The following is a 21,503-nucleotide window of genomic DNA, read 5'->3' as shown; positions in this document are numbered from 1 at the left end:
TTCTCACTAATGTATACAGTAGACAACTTTTACCAACCCCCCCCCCCCCCAGGTATGGTGAGAAGTTTGAAATCTAGTCTGGGATTCTAAAACATCTTTTTTTCCTCCTTTGCTTTTGCGCTTAGTGATAAGTCATAAATTTGTATATGAATCCTCATATGGGGTCCTCTTACATACATTATAGCTAAGTCTACTAGTAATCACTGCATTCCGTATGTGGTATAATAAGCATTTTCATTGACCAACCTTCCTTTTAAGTGGTTTCTTCATTATAGCACATGAAAAACGAAAGCATTAATTTCCTTGTTATCTTTCAGGCCAGCATTCTGTAGGTGAGACCCGGAAATTCTTTTCGAAGCAGTACACATACGATGAAATAGTAGCCAACAGAATTTCAAACAGTAACCGTGGATGTTCCATTTTCAGAGGACAGTGGAATACTGGTAGCTTATTTGAACGGAAGCTTGTAGGTCAGGAGGCACGGTTCCGGCAAGAGCTGATGCCATACAACAACACCCTTTCTAAAGACAGAGACTGGACACATACCAAATCTGGAGGATGGTCCCATCTGGATGATTCAGAAGATAGGGCACGCAATCTTGATTCAGTTAAGAAAGAGCTCCCAAAAAACTCAATGCTAGTTAAGCACCCAGGGATCTATGCAGGGAAAAAGCTTTTCAAATGTAATGAATGCAAGAAAACTTTCACTCAGAGCTCATCCCTTACGGTTCATCAGAGGATTCACACCGGAGAGAAGCCCTATAAGTGTACTGAGTGTGGAAAAGCCTTCAGTGACGGCTCATCCTTTGCACGACATCAGAGGTGTCACACGGGCAGTAAGCCCTATGAATGTCTTGAATGTGGGAAGGCCTTCATACAGAACACATCCCTTATCCGACACTGGAGGTATTACCACACTGGGGAGAAACCCTTTGATTGCACTGATTGTGGGAAAGCCTTCAGTGATCACATAGGACTTAGTCAGCACAGAAGGATTCACACTGGAGAAACACCTTACAAGTGTGATGTGTGTGGCAAATCCTTTAGGTATGGCTCGTCCCTTACTGTGCATCAAAGAATCCATACTGGAGAGAAACCCTATGAATGTGATGTTTGTAGGAAAGCCTTCAGCCACCATGCATCCCTCACGCAACATCAAAGAGTGCATTCTGGAGAAAAACCTTTTAAGTGTCAAGAATGTGGGAAAGCTTTTCGGCAGAATATACACCTTGCTAGTCATTTGAGGATTCACACTGGAGAGAAGCCTTTTGAATGTGGAGAATGTGGGAAGTCCTTCAGCATCAGCTCGCAGCTTGCTACTCACCAGAGAATTCATACCGGAGAGAAACCCTATGGATGTAAGGTCTGTAGTAAAGCCTTCACCCAGAAGGCTCACCTTGCCCAGCATCAGAAAATCCACACAGGAGAGAAACCCTATGAGTGTAAGGAGTGCGGCAAAGCCTTCAGCCAGACCACACACCTTATTCAACACCAGCGGGTTCATACTGGAGAGAAGCCCTATAAGTGTCTTGAATGTGGGAAGGCGTTTGGTGACAATTCATCCTGTACTCAACATCAGCGACTTCACACTGGCCAAAGACCTTATGAATGCTTTGAGTGTGGGAAGGCATTCAAGACAAAGTCATCCCTGATTTGTCATAGAAGAAGTCACACTGGAGAGAAGCCCTATGAATGCAGTGTGTGTGGCAAAGCCTTTAGCCATCGTCAATCCCTTAGTGTTCACCAGCGAATTCATTCGGGAAAGAAGCCATATGAATGCAAAGAATGCAGAAAAACCTTTATCCAAATTGGACACCTGAATCAACACAAAAGGGTTCACACTGGAGAGAGGTCCTATAGCTGTAAGAGAAGTAAGAAAGTCTTTAGGCAGACTTCACCCTTTGCGCGTCACCCGAGAATTCATTCTGGAGAGTCATCCACACGCCCTTCCTTACCTTCCTCATCAAATCCTGTGGATCTGTTTCCAAAATTTCTCTGGAATCCACCCTCCCTGTCATCACCTTGATCTCAAGACATCACCACTGCACCCAGATTACATCAACAGTTTAAGAACTGACGTCTCTCCACTTTTGTTTTTGTCTCTTAGAAATTTATTCTTCGCTTTGCAACCAGAGTGATTTTGGGGCTAATTCTTTGACTCGTGTAAAATTTGCACCGAGCTCCTTGGTTAATGCATCCTATCTGCTTAGCAACGTGTCTGGGTCATGCTAGCTGTGTAACAGTGTTAGTGCTTTTAGAAACATCACTTTAGGACACAGTAGAATTAACCTAGTCTGCTCTGAATAACAATGCCTAGAACAAGGCTAGGAGAACTCAGACTATAGAACCAGGAGTTCTTGAGATGAATTAGTGAGATTTAGCCACTGTGGGTTTGAAACTTGGTTCTACAATATCACTTAGTACTGTGGCTTTCTAAACATAAGGTGCTGTGACCTCTTAGCTGATTCAACCTTACTGCATGTCTGACAATAATATGGGTCAGGAGGACCACCTTGAACAAAAGAACGAAATAAATCAGAAAGTTCCAAAATGTATGTGCATAGAGTCAAATGTACTGACATGATCCCCAATAATCCAAAAACTCAGAACCTATTCTATTTAAAGTCACATAGGTTTATGTTGAACTTTTAAGAATCAATTAAGTCATGAATTCAAATGTAAACTAATATAGAGCAGAGTTCAGCAAATTAAGACTTGTGGCCAAATTTCCACGTGCTGTTTTCGTATGGGAGTCCCTAGATCGTACAGATACAGTTAATGCACTCAGCTAACTGAAAGTTGGAGGTCATCCAGAGGCACCTGGGAAGAAAAGTCTGATAACACACCTTTGAAAATCAACCACTGAACACCTTGTGAAGCACAGGTCTATTTTGACACACACAGGGTCACCATGAGTCAAACTTGATCTGATGGCAAATGGTTAGTTGGTGTTTGTACTATCCATAAACTAAGAATACTTTTCTTTTTTCATTTCATTTTATTTTTTTAAAAACATTTTATTAGGGGCTCATACAACTCTTATCACAATCCATACATATACATACATCAATTGTATAAAGCACATCTGTACATTCTTTGCCCTAATCATTTTCAAAGCATTTGCTCTCCTCTTAAGCCCTTTGCATCAGGTCCTCTTTCCCCGCCCTCCCTCATGAGCCCTTGATAATTTATAGATTATTATTTTGTCATATCTTGCCCTATCCAGTGTCTCCCTTCACCCCCTTCACTGTTGTCCATCCCCCAGGGAAGAGGTCACATGTAGATCCTTGTAATCAGTTCCCCCTTTCCAAACCACTCACCCTCTCCTCTCCCAGTATCGCCCCTCATCCCCTGGTTCTGATGGTATCACCCACCCTGGATTCCCTGTGCCTCCAGCTCCTATATGCACCAGTGTACATCCTCTGCTCTATCCAGACTTGCAAGGTAGAATTCGGATCATGGCAGTTGGGGGAGAGGAAGCATCCAGGATCTGGGGGAAAGCTGTATTCTTCATCGGTGCTACATCGCACCCTGACTAACTCATCTCCTCCCCTAGACCCCTCTGTGAGAGGAAGAATCCTTTTCTTAATAGTCTTAAGTGTTTGATAAAAGTAGAAGAACAGTATCTGGGACAACATGAAGAGTCTGTGATGTTTATGTTTCAGTGTCCTAAATAAAATGATTTCCTGGAACATATGCACATTCATTTGCTCACACATTGAGTATGGCTGCTTTCAGATGATTACAACTGCAGAGTTGATGGTTGTGACAGACACTCTGGTCCACAAAGCCAAAAATACTTACATGTGGCCTGTTTCAGAAAATGTTTGCCAATCCTGTGGTAGAGCAGAGGTAAGCAAGCTACAGGCTACAGGCCATGTCCAATCTGCTGTTTTTGTAAATAAAGTTTTATTGGAGCTATAGCTACAGTTGATTATGGCTACTTTCAATTGAGTAGTTGAACTAGACTCCAGAGGGGCTACAAAGCCTCACTCACATATTCATTATCTGTCCTTTTACAGAAAAAGTTTGCGGACCACTGTTGTAGAGCAGATAAAAATATCCAAGAAGTTCTCATTATTTTTATGAAGAAACAGCAACTATGAAATCTGGAACAAGAAAGCACAAAATCAAGCAATTTATCGATGAATGCAGGTGAATGCAAATTATTAAGCTATATTGGAAAATAGAAAAGACAGGACACTCCTTCCCATGCTTGGTTGTGTTTTCTGCTGTTTCAGTAACCGGTGGTCAACCATAATCTGAAAACAGGGGTATTTCAACGGTGTGCTGTTCTGAGTAGTGTGCTGACATCTTGCACCATCTTAAGAGCTCCACACCAGAGCTGGCTGGCTTCTCCTCTGCTGGATACAACCCTGGAAAATATGGTTGGATGGGTAATTGTGCTGCACCTTGCCAGCATCTGATGGGTTAATGCTGCTCTGCTGGTGCACCCTGAGTACGCTTGTATATATAGGGGGGAAATAGTCTATGTAGGGTTTGCTACTATCTAGTTTCAAGTATCCACTGGCAGTTTTGAAATGTGTCTCCCGAGGATAAGGAAAAACTGTAGGTAAATGAAAAGTAGGACATTTTTCTAGATGAAAGACTTGGTGCTATTAAGACATTTTTAAATTGTATTTTCAAACAACCTCCGTAGGGTAGATTTACCTCAACCATTTTACTTGAAACAATATGAGAAATAATTAAAACAAGAATAGTGAGATTTTTGAAATACAATTCTTTGCATGTGAGATTTTACTATATAATCAAACTAGTCTCACGATATTGAGGAAATTACATTTTGAGAATTGGTCATTCTTGCCATTACAGAGCAATATAGAGCAATTTCATTTAACAACTGTATGAGATGATTAAATGTTTGAGGCAAACAGAAAAGAGGAAAGCTTTAGTGAGCAGAGCATGGATTCCTAAAACTCCACAAAGGAAGAGAACAAGCTGACCTGTGTAAAGATTAGATGTAAAATCGGGAAGTTAACATCACTAAGACAGAAAGTGCTAATTAAAGCATTTCCTTCATTAGAAGTTTACATCAGCCTGACCTGACAGAGGAGAGACCATGATCACGAAGGTGGTTTCCCAGGGTGAGGCTTATCCACTGCACTCTGGATGTGCTGACCCCTGCGACTTCCCCAAATGTGGGAAACTCGACTGCATAATTTGTGGTAGTGGGGAACTATGTTCTCACTCTCCCCTGGGGGAAAAAAAGGTTTAAGTCTAAAATCTTGATAATATCCAGGAGTATTATCATATGGGGAAATGTATTTGTTCATCAGCAGTGTACATTTGTCTCCTACCTTTTGGGGTTAACATTATGGTATTGTATTATCAATATGGGTTTCTTTTGAAACAAATCTGAATGTAGGAGTTTTGTCCCATTGGAATAAATTGACATCAATAATGCTTATTTCAGAATTGTTTTGATAGCAATGTATTGGATTTCTCCCCCAAATATATACCAAACATAAAATGCTGCTTGCTATACATGGCAAATGACTATACACTTGGAGGTCAAACAAAAGCAGGTCAGAGGTTATTCTCCCTAAGGGTTATCAGCCATCTAGAGTAATCAGACTATCAGTCTGTCCTACCCTAAGTAGGGCCCACTCCCTTCTGATAAGGATAGTAGATTGTTTCCCTGAAGGAGAGCCAGGGAGGTCAAGCCCACTCAAGGGTGACCAAGGTTAGGCCGCCATATTAAGCCTAGGGTCCATCTTGTCACATGTGTACCCCTAATCCCTCCCCTTCATATTGCATGTACACCCCTAGCTCATCCCCTTCCTGTTACGTGTATGCCTCTTATACAGCCCCTTCCTGATATTCATATGGTTACCTGTGATCACACCCCCAAGGATATATAAGCCTTGGTTAAAAATAAACTCTGCTCTCGCCCTCTTGCCCTGCACTGTGTGCGGACCTGGCTGGTGAGATCATGGCTGTTCAGGAGGTGAACATGCTACCCTGAAATGTGTCTGACTATTTTACCTGCTCTTCTATCCCTTATTCTCTATGACTTTACTATAATCTTTATATATTTTAACCATACAATTGCACCTATCAGACCCATCGTATAGTTGGGAGGGACTGGTTTCCCCCACAGAAATGCTTATTTCAAAATTGCTTTAGTAGCAACAAAGAGGGTTTAGTGTCCAGTCAAACAGCTTGATCAAATGGTGCTTATTCAGTATTGTACCATAAAAAAGATGCATTTTCTAATTCCGTGGGAACTGTCCATAAAGTACAGTAAGGATGCTGAGTCCCATGGAGAGGCGTGCACAATATATGGATGACATATGCACTTGATCTGGAAGTCATGGCTTCAGGTTAGTGTTGAGTATGCACGTAGTATACCTGTAGAAATGCTTCTGTCTGTAGGCACACATAGCTCGCTCTGAGCACTTCCATCCAGTGCTGCTGTGCCGTATTTAGCCTCAGTTGAGCCAATCAGATTTTTCATCCCTTGTCATTTGACACGAGTACAGGAGCAAGACCAGTCTTTGGCTCTGTGAGCCAGTGTGTCCATAAAGGATGGTTGCTTTCCGTCAGGACCCACTTGGTTGGTTGGGACCCTTCTTGTACTACCTTTAATATGTCGCTCCAGGACAGAAGTCCCGGCACACCTTGTCTTACTGCACTTCACTGTTTCACCAGTAATCCTTTCCGTCCACCACCATCCCCTCCCCACCCCCACACACCCCACTTTTCTTCTTTTTTCAAATGGAAGGTTTGTGGCAACTCGGCAAGGAGCCAAACTCCACTGCTGCCCTTTTTCCCCAACAGCATGTGCTTAGTCCATGCCTTTGCATCAGATTTTTATCATTCTCAGAATACTTCATACTTTCTCATAACGCTGTTAGGGGCTGCCTATTTAACTCCAACCCATAGAGACCCAGAATGTGATGTTATCTCACACTTACTAGACTGCAGTATAGTGTAAACATAACTTTTTAGATGCATGGGGAACCAAACACTTTGTGTGACTCACTTTATTGTGATGTGAAATCAAAGTATTAATCTCTCTGCGGTTCGCCCGTAGTTGGCATTGACTTCACTTTTGACAGCTCAGGTACTCTACACCTCTACCTGTCACGGTGACCTATTTAACGTGTCCTTGTTTTTTTATGGTCCACTCTTCTTTAGGCCTTCAAATCTATGCGTAATCCAACATTCTTCCAATGCTTAACTTCTAATTTGACGTTTAGTCAGGTTCTTTTATTCTCAAGCTAGTAAATCTACCTAATACAGAAATTTTACCAGAAAATAGTTATTTGGCCCCAGAGAAGCCAAGTACTAAGGATTGCTATTTAAGTGACATACAAGTAGATCCAGAAGTAGGCACACTCCTACTCACGTTTTGTACTAGGGAGGACTGTCTTTTATAGCAGAATCAAGTTCTTTGTGCAAGTGATAGCTTTCTCAGCACACAATGGAAAGGCAATGAGGAATGCTAGGTTCAAACGTGTATTTGCTTCTTGCTAAGGAAACATGATGGTTTAATTAAAAATAAAACCCAAAACTCAAACCAAACTCTGCTCTGAAGTAATTGCCTTCTCACTGCAACCCTGTAGAACTGAGTAGAAACTTCCCCCCTTTGGGGTTTCCAAGTCTTTTAAATCTTTATAGGGACAGCCACCACATCTAAGACTTAGAGTAACTAGTGGGTTTGAACTACCGACCTTGTTAGCAGCTCAGCAGGTAATCCACTAGGCCACCAACCAAAACAAGACCAAACTCACTGTCACTCAAGTCGATACCACCTCGACTACCCGATAGGACAGGGTAGAACTCCCCTTGTAAGGTTCCTACACTCATTTTTTAACAGTTTTGTTGGCATGTAGTTCACGTATCTTACCATTCTGTAGTTCAGTCACCTCAAGAGGAGTGGTGCCGCCATCACCACAGTCAGTTTGAGAACATTTCTTCATTCTTGCACTGGTCGTTATTACAGACTAATTCTTTACAGGAGCAGAAAGCCCATCTTTCTATGCCACCGGGGCTCCATAATTAAAACTAGAAGGCCTCTTGATATTCTGGCCCCAAGAAACTGAACTCAAGGCAATATTGTTACTATGTCCAGAAGAATCTCTCCTAATTGTTCTGATCATAAAGCACAAGCTGCTCTAAAGTTATAACGGAAGACTTATTTCAGATTAGTAATACGATGGAGCAATTTTACAGTGAACGCAGACATAGATGTCTGCAGTGTTGAAGGGTGAGTGTCCACAGCAGGGGACTGAGACTCCATAGTTAGAGGCTGCTGGTCCCCTTTGGTGGTTTGTGGCCAGTGGCTTGCTTGAGAGTAATTGTTCCAACATGCAGTGAGGGTCTTACTCGTTGTTTTCCAGAAGCATCCTTTGGATCATGATCCTCTCTGCTCCCTCCAAGAGGAACGGATCATATGGGGGCCTCTTTCAGCAGTTAGGCATTTCCTCTAGGCAGTGACGTTTATAGGATAGATTTTGGTTTGCGCCTTCTAGCAGCCACGGTCTTTGAAAACAGGTTGAGCTGGCCTGGTTTTCACATAAAACACTTAGCATCTTTTTGTCTGTTAAGAACCTCAACATGGGGGCTCTTTTGAGCTCTACAGAATCATCTCAGAACACCTGAGAACCAAAGGCAACCCGTCCAGTGAGTTGCCGAGCTGTGATGCTTACTGAATGCCTCATCCTGCCGTTATTGTTCAAAGAAATTGAGGCACTTGTTTGGGGAAGATTTGAATCCAGGTTATTGAAGTAGCGCTATTAGCAAAGATCCAAGGATTATAGAAAAACCTTATATCCCCTCTCAAACTCCCAGATACCTCCCTACTAAATTGGCCCTTGTAACCAAAAAATGCTTTTCTCTGATATCCAAAATCTGAATTGAATATGACCCAGAGGTCAAAAGAGTTAATATTGTCGACTAATTACAGGAAAAATAATCCAAAGGACATTTTTGGAAATGTATTTTGAAGGTTAGAAATTATTTTGCGTGTTATGTACAAGAAGCTAACCCCCCAAAAATACACTTGTTTTTTCCTGCCAGAAGAGCATCAAGCAACTTGCTCTGAGTTAGTGCACCCAGTGGCGTCGCCTAGAAAGGTTCTCTCTGGTCACAGTGAATTTTCTCATAAAAACAGTTTCGTTTGAACCTAACTTTTTTGTGATAGCCGATTTAAACAACAATGTGTTGCTATGAAATTTTGTTTCCTGTTTGGGTAAAAATGCTGCTGAAACTTGTGATGTTGAACACAGCTTAAAAGGACAGTGTTATGGAAAAAATGCAAGTGTACAAGTGGTTTTTCATTTCAAAAAAGGTGTAATGTTGATTGATGACAAATCTTGTTCTGGACGTCTGTCAACTTCCCGAATGGATGAAAATGTTGCCTGTAGTGCATTAGGGGTTTGTTTCACTAGGTCAGACTGTTAATCAAGCTTTCTATTTAGAAGTGCTGAAAAGATTGCATGACAGTGGGCAATTAAAAATCATGAAACACGTGCAATGACACCAAATTCAGGAAGTTCACAAGCCAGTGGATGGGAAATCTTGTGGATCCAGTGGCACTGTAAGCATCTCAGAGCTGGCAGGGGTCTCCACATGGCTCATCCAGCTCCCAGGGCTCTGGCTGCATCATGGTAGTTTTATGTGGTTTCTCATTCAAAATGTCTCGCAGGGAGTGAGCACGTGTCCTGCCTTCAATGAGCTATCTATCTCCTTAGCGCTTCTAAATGAGGTCATCAAGCTGTGACCTGATTGACAGGTCAAACTCCACCCCTTCACTTGTAAGTCTCCATTTGACAATAGATTATGTGACAACCACAGACACTAGTCCATAAGTCCTTCTTCAGACTCAAGAAGCCACATGCCATGATACAGAATGCAGCGACATCACTGGCTGATGGGTGCAAAGTCCCGTGGATCCAATGGTGGCTCTGGCAGCTCTCTGAGTGACTCGATAGCAGGAAGGTGAAGGCCAACGAAGAGAAGACATTCCCAGGATACTCATTAGGAGAAGGCCACACCCACCACGAGGTGCCATCAGGAGGTACCTATAACCTGATTGACAGGCTAGACTCCACCCCTACACTATATTTACCAAGTTGACATGAAATTATGTAACTATCACAACAAAGTAAATCAGAGCAAAAGTTCAGTCGAAAAGAAAGCAGATAATATTAAAAAGGAAAAAATTTAAATAGGTCAAAAGTGAAGTCAAATGATAAGGTGTGACATTTTAACCTTACTCCATCTGTAACAATCCACTTTCCAATGCACTCTGCATGATGGCAAGACTACTCACATCTCTGTTCTATGCTCAGAGGGCAATCACTCGTGGCTCAATCTACTATGTGTGGACCCTGCAAATAGATTTTCGGCTTCCACCATCATCCATAGCCTTCTGCAAACCAGGTGTTCACACTTTAAGCTCTGATACAATTCCCTCCTTTGAATTTGGATTTTATTAGTTAAGATCTTTGGATCACACAGGCTGGAATGCTTCTTCCATGTGGACTTAGTTGACACCACACTTCAATGGCTGCATGTTTGAAGACAAGCCTTGAAGACCCAGGCACTATTCTGAGAGCCAGGAACCATCTACTCTCTTTGCCACAGTTTGCTCTATCACCCATCTAGTGCTCTCTTCGTGAAGGCAAAACCAAGTAAGGTCATGCTGTAATTGTTTTTAGATTGGGGCTAGATTGAAGTGTATATCCAATATATGATGGCATTTTCAACTGGGTGTTGTTGACAGTATGTTCAGTGTGACTACAAACCCACTGTGGTTACTTTCTCAGGTCCTGGGTATGTATTTGTTATGCTAGCATGAGCTGCTCACCCAAAAATCTAAGGTTACTTTTCTGTTGTCTGGAATGGACTCTGGTGTGTGGCTGCCTGAACACAAACTCCATTCAGTTGTTAGATTAACTTTCTTCAGTGCGCTGTGAACAGAAGCATGTCCGTGGAAGTCAGTTTTTCAGAAGAGGATGTACTTACTGCCCAGCTTCCAGGAGAACCATTGTGGTCACATGGGGTGGGAAAATGCAAATGGAGGAGCTTATGTTTATAAAGAAATATGTCTGCAAGCACCAGGAGCTTCAGCAATTATGTGAATGAGAAGCATACATTGTGGGGAGGGTGAAAATATAATGCTTGGGTTTTAATTGTGACTTCTAGTCTAATCCTAATCACTATGATCTTTTTTACTATTGCTAGAATTCCTAACTCACAAAGACCTAGAGTAAAAACTCTGGTAGTGTGTTATCTATTGTGTAACAAAATACTCCAAAATGTAGTGATGTCAAACAAACATCCTCTTACTATTTCTTCGAGGAAGGAATCTGGGTGTAGTTTAGCTCAGGACCTCTGGCTTAAGGTCTTTCATAAGGTTGCAATTAAGGTGTTGATGGGCGTTCCTGTCATGTGAAGGTTTAATTATGGAATAATCAGCTTCCAAGCCCTCAAATACAAATGTTGACAGGCCTCAGATTCTCTGACTTGTGACTGGACCCCATCAGTTCTTTTCATTGTGGGACTTGCACGGAAGTGATTTCCCTGAAAGAGGGAGTGAGAAAGAGAGTATACCCAAGATAGAAATGAAAGTCTATTTGCAATGTAACATCAGAAGTGTCATTTCATTGTCTTTGCCATATTTAGTTACTGAGAAGGCAAGTCAACTCTCCCAGCCAAGGTCAAGACAAGGGGATTGTGAGGATATGAATGCCATGAGAGTGGGCTTTCTGGGAACATCTTTGAAGCCACCCATCATAGTTAAGGAGCTCTGGCAATGCCATGTTTAAACCCTCAACTGTTTAAACACTCAACTATTAACCCAAGAGTTGCCAGCTTGAATGCTCCAGTCGCTCCTCAGGAGGAAACAATGGTAGTCTGCCTTCACAAAGATTACAGGCATTGGGCACGCCCACTTTGTCCTGTAGGGTTACTATGAGTCAAATTTGAAGGGTGTCTCCAAGTCACAGTTTGTTTCATCTGTTTCTAGCAGACCAGTAAGGCAGGTCTTACTAGGATTCTTAAATTAAAAAAAAATTTTTTCTCCCTCTCTGCCTAGCACATTCTCCTGTAATCCTGATCAGAGTGGTCGGCATTGGCAGCTGGGCACCATCTAGTTCTGGTCTCAGGCTAGTGGAGGCCCACATGAGTGTGCTCCATTCAAGAATTTTGTCATCTAACCAGCTGTAGGTTCTGATGAGGCTCTTCAGTTAGGTTTCTTAAGTGTGGTTCCATTCGATCTGTTTCCAGTTGCCCTCAGATCATCTCATGATGGCCCCAAGTACGTCAGTAGAATTGTGCTTCATAGAGGTTTCAGTGGCTGCCTTTTTGGAAGTAGATTGCCTTCCTCCAAGATGCCAATAAGACTGTTCCCTGAAGCTGCCAAGCATTCTATAGTCTTATGACTAAACCTCAGGCCCATTGTGGGTCTGAGCGCCTGACCTGTGATCTCACATGTGCTGGGGCATTTATTTCCCCTGCTCTTACGTGAGTCAATCGCACTTCCCTCAGGTCAGATACTAAAACCCAAATCAAACCGTTTGACATCAAGTTGATTCTAATTCACAGTGACCCTATAAGGGTACAGAAGTGTGGGGGACCAGCTCCCACAGTCGAACAGATCCAAGGGGTGGTTGTGTAATTGAGGGGCAAAAATAAAGAGATATCAGACAATATAAGACATGCAATTGCTCACCTCCTGGACAGCCAGGATCTCAGCAGCCAGATCGCGCAGAGAGAGAGAATATATTTCAAGCATGGCTTATATACATCATAACAGGAAGGGGTTTACCGTAGGTATACATGCAATAGGAGGGGGACGAGATAGGGGTGTATACACAATAGGAAGGGGAGGCACTGGGTGCATACATGTGACAAGGACCCTAGATTCAAGATGGCAGCCTAACCTTGGTCCTTCTTGAGTTGGCTTGACCTGGTTTTTGGGCTCTCCTTCAGGGGAGCAGTCCACTATCCAATCTATTATCCTTATCAGCAGGGAGTGGACCCTACATAGGGTGGGACCAACTATATATAGAGTCTGATTGCTCTAGATGGCTCAGGGAGATAACCTTTAAGCAGCTGGCCCCCCAAGTGTATAGACATTGAACATGGTGGGGGGACAACCTGGGGAAAACCTTTCTGTAGCCCACACAGTAGAACCACTCCCTAATGTTTCTGCAACTAATTCGTCCCAGGAGCAGGCGGTACATTTGAAATGCAGACCTTGAAATTAGCAGCCCCACAGCTCAGTGCCTGAGCCATTGCATCACCAGGGCTCCTACCAGTCAAGAGGTAGTTTTCAGCTTTGATGAGTCATTTCCTCTGGAGGACAGGATTTTGGTCTGGTGACTGCCCTGATCTGGTGACTGTCCTGGATACATTCAGAATACCGTATATACTCATGTATAAGTCGAGTTTTTCAGCACAAAAAAATGTGCTGAAAAACTGGGGTTCAGCTTGTACACGAGTCAGTGGCATGAATGGATGCCATCTGGTCAAGCCTGACTAACAAAAGGAGGGAATCTCATGAAGCCTGGCATAGAGTTTAGTAAAGTGGGTTCGAGATGCATGGGAAGACATTCCAGAAGACATGGTGCAATGTGCCTTCCAGAAATGTAGTATTAGTAATGCTATGGATGGCAGTGAAGACTGCGCTTTGTATGAAAATGACAGCAGTGACGGTGATGACGATGAGCTCAGTGAGGACAGCATCTGTGATGACCTCACACCAGCTGAAGCTCTGCATTGGGATACGGATGATGATGAGGAATCCAGTTTTGAAGGATTTTAACTCTACATTTTAGCTTGGTTGCTGATTGAGCTCAGGGAATAAATAGTACTCTTAAGGTATCATTGTTGATACCTTATTGTTTTTGTTGAACCTATTTTCCACTTACTGTGCTTGTTTACTAATGTTAAATGACTTGTCCTTTTATGTTTTTTATTTAAAATAAATATTTAAATACATTACCCCACTGATGTCTCAATTTTTAGTAATTTTATTTTCATTTGTTTTGATTATTGAAGCTCACCAATAGCTTCTGCATTTTCCACCCTAGGCTTATACTTGAGTCAATCAGTTTTTCTGGTTTCCCAGGTAATAATTAGGTACCTCGGGTCGGCTTATATTCGAGTATATACGTTAGTTACTTTTCCACCTTTTTCTTGAAATAGATTTTTTTCTCAGATTTTCATGAGTTGAAGGACTTGTAGTTTATTAACTGTTCCATGGAAATGAGTTGAACTGAGCACTCTGTACTGCTGTGTGGACTAAATAGCTGTTATATTCCTTTGTGCTGTATATCTATCTATATCTATATCTATATAATCATAAGTGTCCTGGTTTTGTTTCTCTAGAGAACCCTGTCTAACACAATGGTAATGGTTTTGAGTTTGAGGAGTAGATCCCTGAACAAGATTACACAAGGATGTCCCTGATGGAATCCTCAGTCTGACAAGAAGAAACAAAGTGGATGTAGGGTAGGCCATGTAAGACTATACAGAGAAGGACAACTGACAGGTAGGCATGTGAAGTAACAGGTAGGATGTCATGTGGTAGGGGGTAACGTTAGGTAAGGTGGAAAATCAGTCATACTTTCCTGCCTGAAAAGAAGTTGTACACGCAGAAAGCTTATGCACAGGCTCCAGCGTGTGAACAACACCGGCACAGTGAAGCAGCAGCAAGGTAGGAGTGTGGTTGCAATTATGGACCGGTTAAAGGTGACCCTTTGGGGTGGCCCCACCCAATCAGTGACACAACATCATAAAAACCTAACCAGATATAAGAGCAGGCATATTGATGTCACAAATACACACACACACACAGTCACAAATCAGTGCACAGTGACATGCTGGGAGCCAGGCAAATTCCAGACCCTTCCCACCTTCTTTCTAGCTCCTAGCTACACTTCTCTATGCTGCCTCTCCCGAGTCAGAGCCCAATGCCCCACGTCTGCCTTCATGCCCACTGCTGGGGTCAAGCCAGGGATTAGAGGCCATTTCTCAGTGGGTAAGCCTCCTTCATGGCAGGGTGGTCTAGTGCTTGGTTGGTGGTTGAAACCCACCAGCTGCTCTGCAGAAGAAAGATGCGGCAGTTGGCTCCTGTAAGGATTGGGCATCTTGGAAACTCTACGGGACGTTTCTACCCTGTTCTGTAGATTTGCCGGGAGTCCGAATCTATTCACTACAGGTTTGGTTTGTTTGCATGTGTTGTTTTCTTCTCAGTTTGCAGTGGAATCCTAGAGACACACTGTTAAGACCTCCGTCAGGAACCCAAAAGCCACTGGTTCAAACCCAGGGCTCATCAAGAGAGATGTGGTCGCTTGCTTCTAAAAGGATTACACCCTAAAACAAATAAGCAAACAAATAAATTAAAATCACATCCTTGATTCTGCCCTGTCCTGTAAGGTTGGGAGACTGTGTCAGAACAGATGTCATGGGTATTGAATTGCTGCTTCTCAATCTGCGGGAACTTTGGGCCCTGGTCAGGAGAAAGACGCAACTTTCTATTCCTGTAAAGACTTAGCAGTCTTGGAAACCCACAGGGCCACTGTTGACTCACTGAGAATGGGTGTATTTGGGGTCTCAGGCCCGGTAGGGTAGTGGGTTACACCTTGAGCAGTTTAACCCACCACCCAGCCATGGGAGCCAGTTGTGGCTCTCTGCTCCTGTAAGGGTTTATGTCTTGAACACCCTAGGGAGGAGTTCCACTCTGTCATACGGGATGGGTGTGAGTAGAAATACGGAGCCTGGCATTGGGTTTCAGGGTTTTTGCTGGTTTGGGGTTGGTTTGTTGGGGGCTTGTACGTGTCGGATTCAGGCTGGGGTCTGAGAGGCTTCTGGACAGACCGACTAAACCAGGAGTACCAGAGGGCACCCACGTGGGATGGAGGGCAGGCCTGGAGAGGAAGCGTCTAGCCCTAGCCTCCATTCCCAGCGCTGCCACTCCAGTTGGGAACTACATTTCCCACAAGTCATTGCAATGGGGGACATGCCCACATCCGGCAGGGCTGAAGTCGGGGCTTGTGCAGGGCTGACCCCTGGGACAAGACCTTGACCGCGGGAGGACACGGGGGTGGGGGTGGGGGGGTCGGCGGGAACTTGCAAGTGTGCTGTGGGGCCGGCGTGTCTCAGGGTGCATCGTGCGTGCGTGTAACTGGGACTGGGGAGGGGGTGCGGGAGTGCAGAGTGGTGACGGTACCACTGAGTACCAACTGCCATCTTGGGAGCTGTGTGATGCAAGCCACCGAACGGAGCCCGGGGAGGGGTTGTGGCTGAAGTGCTGGCTGTGGGAGCCGTCACTCTGTGGAGATTGGCGACTGGGGTGCTGTGAGGAGTACGTGAGAGAGGAGTCTGTGCCCGTGCGAGATGTGACTAGTTCAGGGGTGTGTGTGTAGTATGCCTGTGTGACTCTGCACATGTGTACACCTGTGGGTGTCAGTGTGTCTTGAAATGAAGTATGAAAAGTGGCCGAGAGCTAGCAGAAACACGGACACTCACTCACTCACTCACTCACTCACTCACTCACTCACTCACTCACTCACTCACTCACTCACAAACTCACCTAGCTCCAGAAAGGCGCTCCAGTCAGGCTGCCAAGACTGAAACATCTCGTGCACAGCACAGGAAACCCTGGAGCCTGTGTGCAGGGGTATGAGTGACAGGCGGCTCAGGTGTTGTGGGAAGGGTGGAAATTGAGATTTGAAGGTAGGTACTGTCCCTCAGGGCCCAAGTGCTGGAGTAGAATGTCCTGGAAGCCTTCAGTTTGGGTGGACATGGGAGCCCCAGTGATTTGGAGGTTCCCCCTGGGCCTGAGAATGATGCATAGGCCAGGGCCACCTTGTCTGCTGGATGCATCTGGGTGGAGGGGTGGGGGGGGGTGCTCTGCTGCTCTCGACAAGGATCTTGGCATTTAGTTGTTCACTTGCTCAGAACTCATTCTTTCTTTCTTTAAGTCATTTTATTGGGGGCTCTTACAGCGCTTATAACATTCCATACATCAGTTGTATCCACCATATTTGTACATAGGTTGCCATCATCATTTCCAAAATATTTTCTACTTGAGCCCTTGGTATAAGCTCCTCTTTTTTTCCCCCTCCCTCCTCCACCCTCCCAGCCTTGCAAATCCTTGATCAATTATATATTAGTATTATTTTGTGTCTTACACTGTCCATTGTCTCCCTGCACCCACATCTCTGCTATTCATCCCCTTTGGGGGGGCGTGCTATTTATCCAATCTTGTGATGGGTTCCCTCTTTCTTACCATTCCCCTCCCTGGCCACCCCCCTCCTCTCCCCTCATTATAGCACTATTCCCACTACTATTCCTGAGGGGTTTACCTTTCCTCAATTCCATGTGTTGAGAGCTCTTACCTGTACCAATGTGTGTTCTCCAGTCTAGCCAGATTTGTAAGGTAGAACTTCTGGGTCATGGTAGTGGGGGTGGGGGGAGGGGGAGATTCAGGAACTAGAGGAATGATGTGTGAGTCATCGGTGATATACTGCACCTTGGTTGAATCAACCCTTCCTTATAGCCCTTCTGTGGGAGGATATCCAATTGCCTAGATATGGGCTTTGGCTCTCCACTCCAACCTTCCTCATTTGCTTCCATTTAGTTACTTGTTTTGGATGTTTTGATACCTGATCCTGTTGACACCTCATGATCACACAGGCTGGTGTGCTTCTTCCATGTGGGCTTATTTTCTTTCTTGCTAGATGGTCACTTGTTTGACTTCAAGCCTTCAAGACCCCAGACGCTCTATCTTTTGATAGCCGGGCACCATCCATCCAGAGCCCGTTCTTATAAATCCTTGGGCTCTAGGACTTGGGAGGGAGGTGAGATTCATAGCTCCATCCACAAATACGGAGGGATTCCAGCCGTTCAACCTGTACTTCCTAAGTCAGTGAAAGAGCATTCCCGTGCTGGGCGGTCCAAGTGGTTTGTCGTGGTGGTTTTGACCCCCACCCAGCCTCCCCACCGGTCTGTGTGATCCGTGTCTGTAAAGATTACTAACAGCCAAGGAGACCCTATGGGATAATTGTGCTTTGTAACGCTTTGGGGTCGTCATTGGCCCACGGTTTTGATTCCACAGTTGCAGGTTTAGTTGATGGAAGGATATATTCTTGTTCTTCTTTCTCTGGACAGTTTGGTGTGCGACTGAAGACGGGGAGGCAGTAGGAGTTCAGGGGTAACAGCCACGTTGTGTTTTGCTTATTTTACTTCATGTCAAAACATCTAAGGTTTACTGAGTGCTTACCGTCTGCCAGACGCCTTCCTGAGACCTTTCGGAATATCTACACGGAACTTTCAACATTATCAAGTCAGACATATTTTTGCCTCTTTTACAGATGAAGATACGGAAGCAGCATGAGAATAAGTCATCACTAGTCTGTGAAGCAGCGCCAGACTCAGATCCAGGAGACCCGGTCTCCATCCAGTGTCTGCTCTATACTTGCTTTCCTGCGCCCCTCTCCACGGCTGCCTAAGGTCGATCGTTTTAACTTCTCTGGACACGTTTTGCGTTGGATGGTTGAAAAACCTATGTGAGGGTTAAATAACCTCAAGGATTTGGATCCTACAACATGCATGAACAAGTTCTCTTCCGCTCTTTCTCTTAAGGTTTCTGTCAGTTCCTACACAAAGCAGAGATGATATTTGTCTGGCCAAATAAATAAATCCCCCCACACCATGTGGAGCTGGTCAGAGTTGCCTGATGCAACTTTCACCGGACCTTGCACTTGGCCATGTGCGTGCTGAACTGGGACCTAGGAAGTGCTCCCTCATCTGGCTAGGAGCATGGACGTGCCTGCGTCTACCAATCACCAACAGCCTTCCTCGGATGTGCCGGTACCTACCAATCCCTGACCACCTTACTAGATATGGGCCCAGGGCCAACCCAACCGCATGTCTCCAGGCAATAAAAGGATTGTTCCAGTAGCCCAGAGGCACGACTCCTCCGGCCCAGACACTGTGGACTGTGGGACTTCACCCAGGCTGGGTTTTTCTCCCCAATAAAGCTTGTTTGCTCTAATTCGACTGATTTGGTCTCTAGCGCCTCTCGACTTCCTTACAGTATTCTCTCTCCAGAGGACTGTTGTAAGGATGACGAGCGTTCATACGTGTAAAGTGCTCGATAGCGCTCCTGCCACATAAAAAGGGCCGGCAATGGGTTCCTCCGCCTTAGCACCTTCCGGAGAGCCCTTTGAGAAGGTGAGGCGTTTCGAGGAAAGAAGCTAGAACTAGGGGACTTGAGGATCCACTGAGTCTAGAACCTTTATTTGAAGTAAAGGAGTTTCATTGTTTTCTCTGCTTGAAAAAATAGTGTTTGCGGTGGGGGGGAGGTGTGTCAGGTGACTTCTGCAAACCTGTGGTTTGAATCACAAAGCAAAACCCCCAATGTTACTTTTTGTGGCAACTTTTCTTTCTTCCTTAGAAAGAAGGGGAGATGGAGTATTGGGTGGAGAATGGATATTGGATAGATAGGGGCCAATCTTTGCCACAAATCCTCACCGCAGGGTGAGTGGGGCTTAAAAAAAATGTTTTTTCATTGTGGTAAAATGTATAAAATGTGAAGGTGTTATTTTAACCATTTGTAAGGGTGCAATCCAGTCAGCGTGAGTATGTTCACTGTGTGGTGTGACCGTCCTCACACGAACACTTGCAACGCCCAGAGAGGAGACACGACTCTGACTCAGTTACCCACAAGCCACGTGTTCTGTTGCAGCAAAGCCTTCGTGGAAGATGACTTTCTTCCAGGAACTCATCTCCTAGAATCTTCACAAACCCTGGCAAGGGACACACCAGGAACAACCCTGCCAAACAGCACTCATCATAACTGCCAAGCCTGTCGCCACGAAGTGGAGTTGCCCCCACTGAGTTTCCTAGGCTACACATCTTTGCCGAAGCCAATGGCCACATCTTCCTCCTGCCAAGTCACTCACGGGTTTGAACCACTAGCAGTGAGGCGCTTAACCTCTGTGCACTGGGTGTGTGTGTGTGTGTGTGTGTGTGTGTGTGTGTGTGTGTTCCATTTAAGCAGTGTCCTCGAGCAAATAGCTTGGGTTTGGTCAGGGGTCAGGTGAACCTAGGTTGGCAGCTGGGCTCCATTGCTTACAAACTGTATGATTTGTCCAACACCAGAGAAACCTTACTGGTGAGAAGCCTTAGGAATGTGTTGAATGTGGGAAGGCCTTTTGTGATGGCTCCTGTGGTGTTCAACACCAGAGACTCCACACTGGAATGTGTTGAGTGTGGAAAGGCATTCAGACAAAGGGCATCCCTTATTTGTCATCAAAGATGCCATACTGGTGAGAAACCTTACAAATGTCGAGTTTCTGGGAAAGCTTTGAGCCATCGAAAATCCCTTACCCTCCATCAGAGAATCCATACAGGAGAGAATCTTATGAATGAACAGAACGTAGCAAAGCCTTCAGTCAGATTGCTCACCTTACTCGGCATAAAAGAATCCATACCGGAGAAAGGCCCTATGGAGGCAATGAGTACAGAAAAGCATTCAGGCAAAGTGTACATCTTGCTCATCACCAGCGGATTCATACTGGAGGGCCTCCTCATTTCTTTTTTCTCAACCCCCACAGCAGAAAGTCCTCTAGATTCAGTGCTCTAAATTCCTCTGAAATCCAGCACCTTTTCTCCAGCTCACAGCCCATTTTTCCTCTTGTCCCTCTCCTGCATTTTTCACACTGTTGCCAGCTACACTTTCATAAATAACCTACTTTCATATTTAATTTCACACTTCAGTAAGTTCCTTTCACACTTAAGAACTTGGTTTTGGATAATTGCAAGATAATTCATTTCAAGGGGTTAGTAGACTAATTTTTACATAAACAAAACATTAGTCTACATATATGCCAACCATTTAAAGTAAAGGATTTATAGGTGTGCAAGGGGGAGTTTTCTGTATGAACAGTTATATTTAGTTGGAAGTAAAATGAGCCAATTGGTAAAGACTATGAGATTTTAAAGCAAGCAGAGGGTTGCTTGCTCTATCAATGGGTAAAGAAGATAAACATTTTTAGAATTGAAAGATGTTATGATGTACAGGGAATTCACTGATGAGTTACTTCACCTAACCAGACAATTAGCAGTGCGAATAGGCCAGTTAAAACAAGGACATTTAGTGTCCAGTAAGAGAGGAAAGAGAGTCAGGAATAGGAGGAGAATGTGGAATGTGGTTAATTGCTTCCTTAAACAGCTGCCTCTTACCACAGGACCAAAAGAACTGATAGTGTTTAGGTATCCATTACTAGTCATTTTGATCAGAGCTTCTACAGAAGATTCCTGATCAAAGGGGGAAAAGAAGCAGAACAGAATTTTGTATTCTTATGGAATTTATACTTTCTGGAGTAATGGACGTTGGATGAACTACCAAGAAACTATTGCCCTAAGAACATCTTTAAACTGTAAACGACAACTGTCTCCTAATGCCTTTAGGCTTGAGCATCATGCACTTTTAGGAACTATTTATAGGGTAAAATTGA

General features: G+C 44.2%; 1 protein-coding gene and 1 non-coding gene across 7 annotated transcripts in view; both read left to right on the top strand.

Moving 5' to 3' along the window:
* The window catches only part of ZFP28 (ZFP28 zinc finger protein), a 33,773-nt gene extending 14,780 nt beyond the window's left edge, over positions 1 to 18,993 (top strand). Inside the window, exons 8-10 of one of the 6 annotated variants that reach the window (XR_012780889.1) lie at positions 318 to 332; positions 4,023 to 4,155; positions 18,354 to 18,993. Coding sequence is in view for 5 of the 6 variants with exons in the window: in XM_075537662.1 (XP_075393777.1) it covers positions 318 to 2,026 (1,709 nt within the window). In the remaining variant the exon portion in view is untranslated. The other 5 variants (XM_075537664.1, XM_075537665.1, XM_075537662.1 and 2 more) reach the window with 5 other exon arrangements.
* On the top strand, positions 5,056 to 5,218 carry LOC142432984 (U1 spliceosomal RNA). The gene has a single exon (XR_012781054.1). It is a non-coding gene; the product is annotated as a U1 spliceosomal RNA (small nuclear RNA).
* Positions 18,994 to 21,503: the final 2,510 nt, after the last annotated feature.

The sequence above is a fragment of the Tenrec ecaudatus genome, chromosome 18 (assembly GCF_050624435.1).
Source record: "Tenrec ecaudatus isolate mTenEca1 chromosome 18, mTenEca1.hap1, whole genome shotgun sequence".
Classification (NCBI taxonomy): Eukaryota; Metazoa; Chordata; class Mammalia; order Afrosoricida; family Tenrecidae; genus Tenrec; species Tenrec ecaudatus.
Note: the sequence above shows the minus strand (reverse complement) of the source record. Positions and strands in the feature narration are given on the sequence as shown.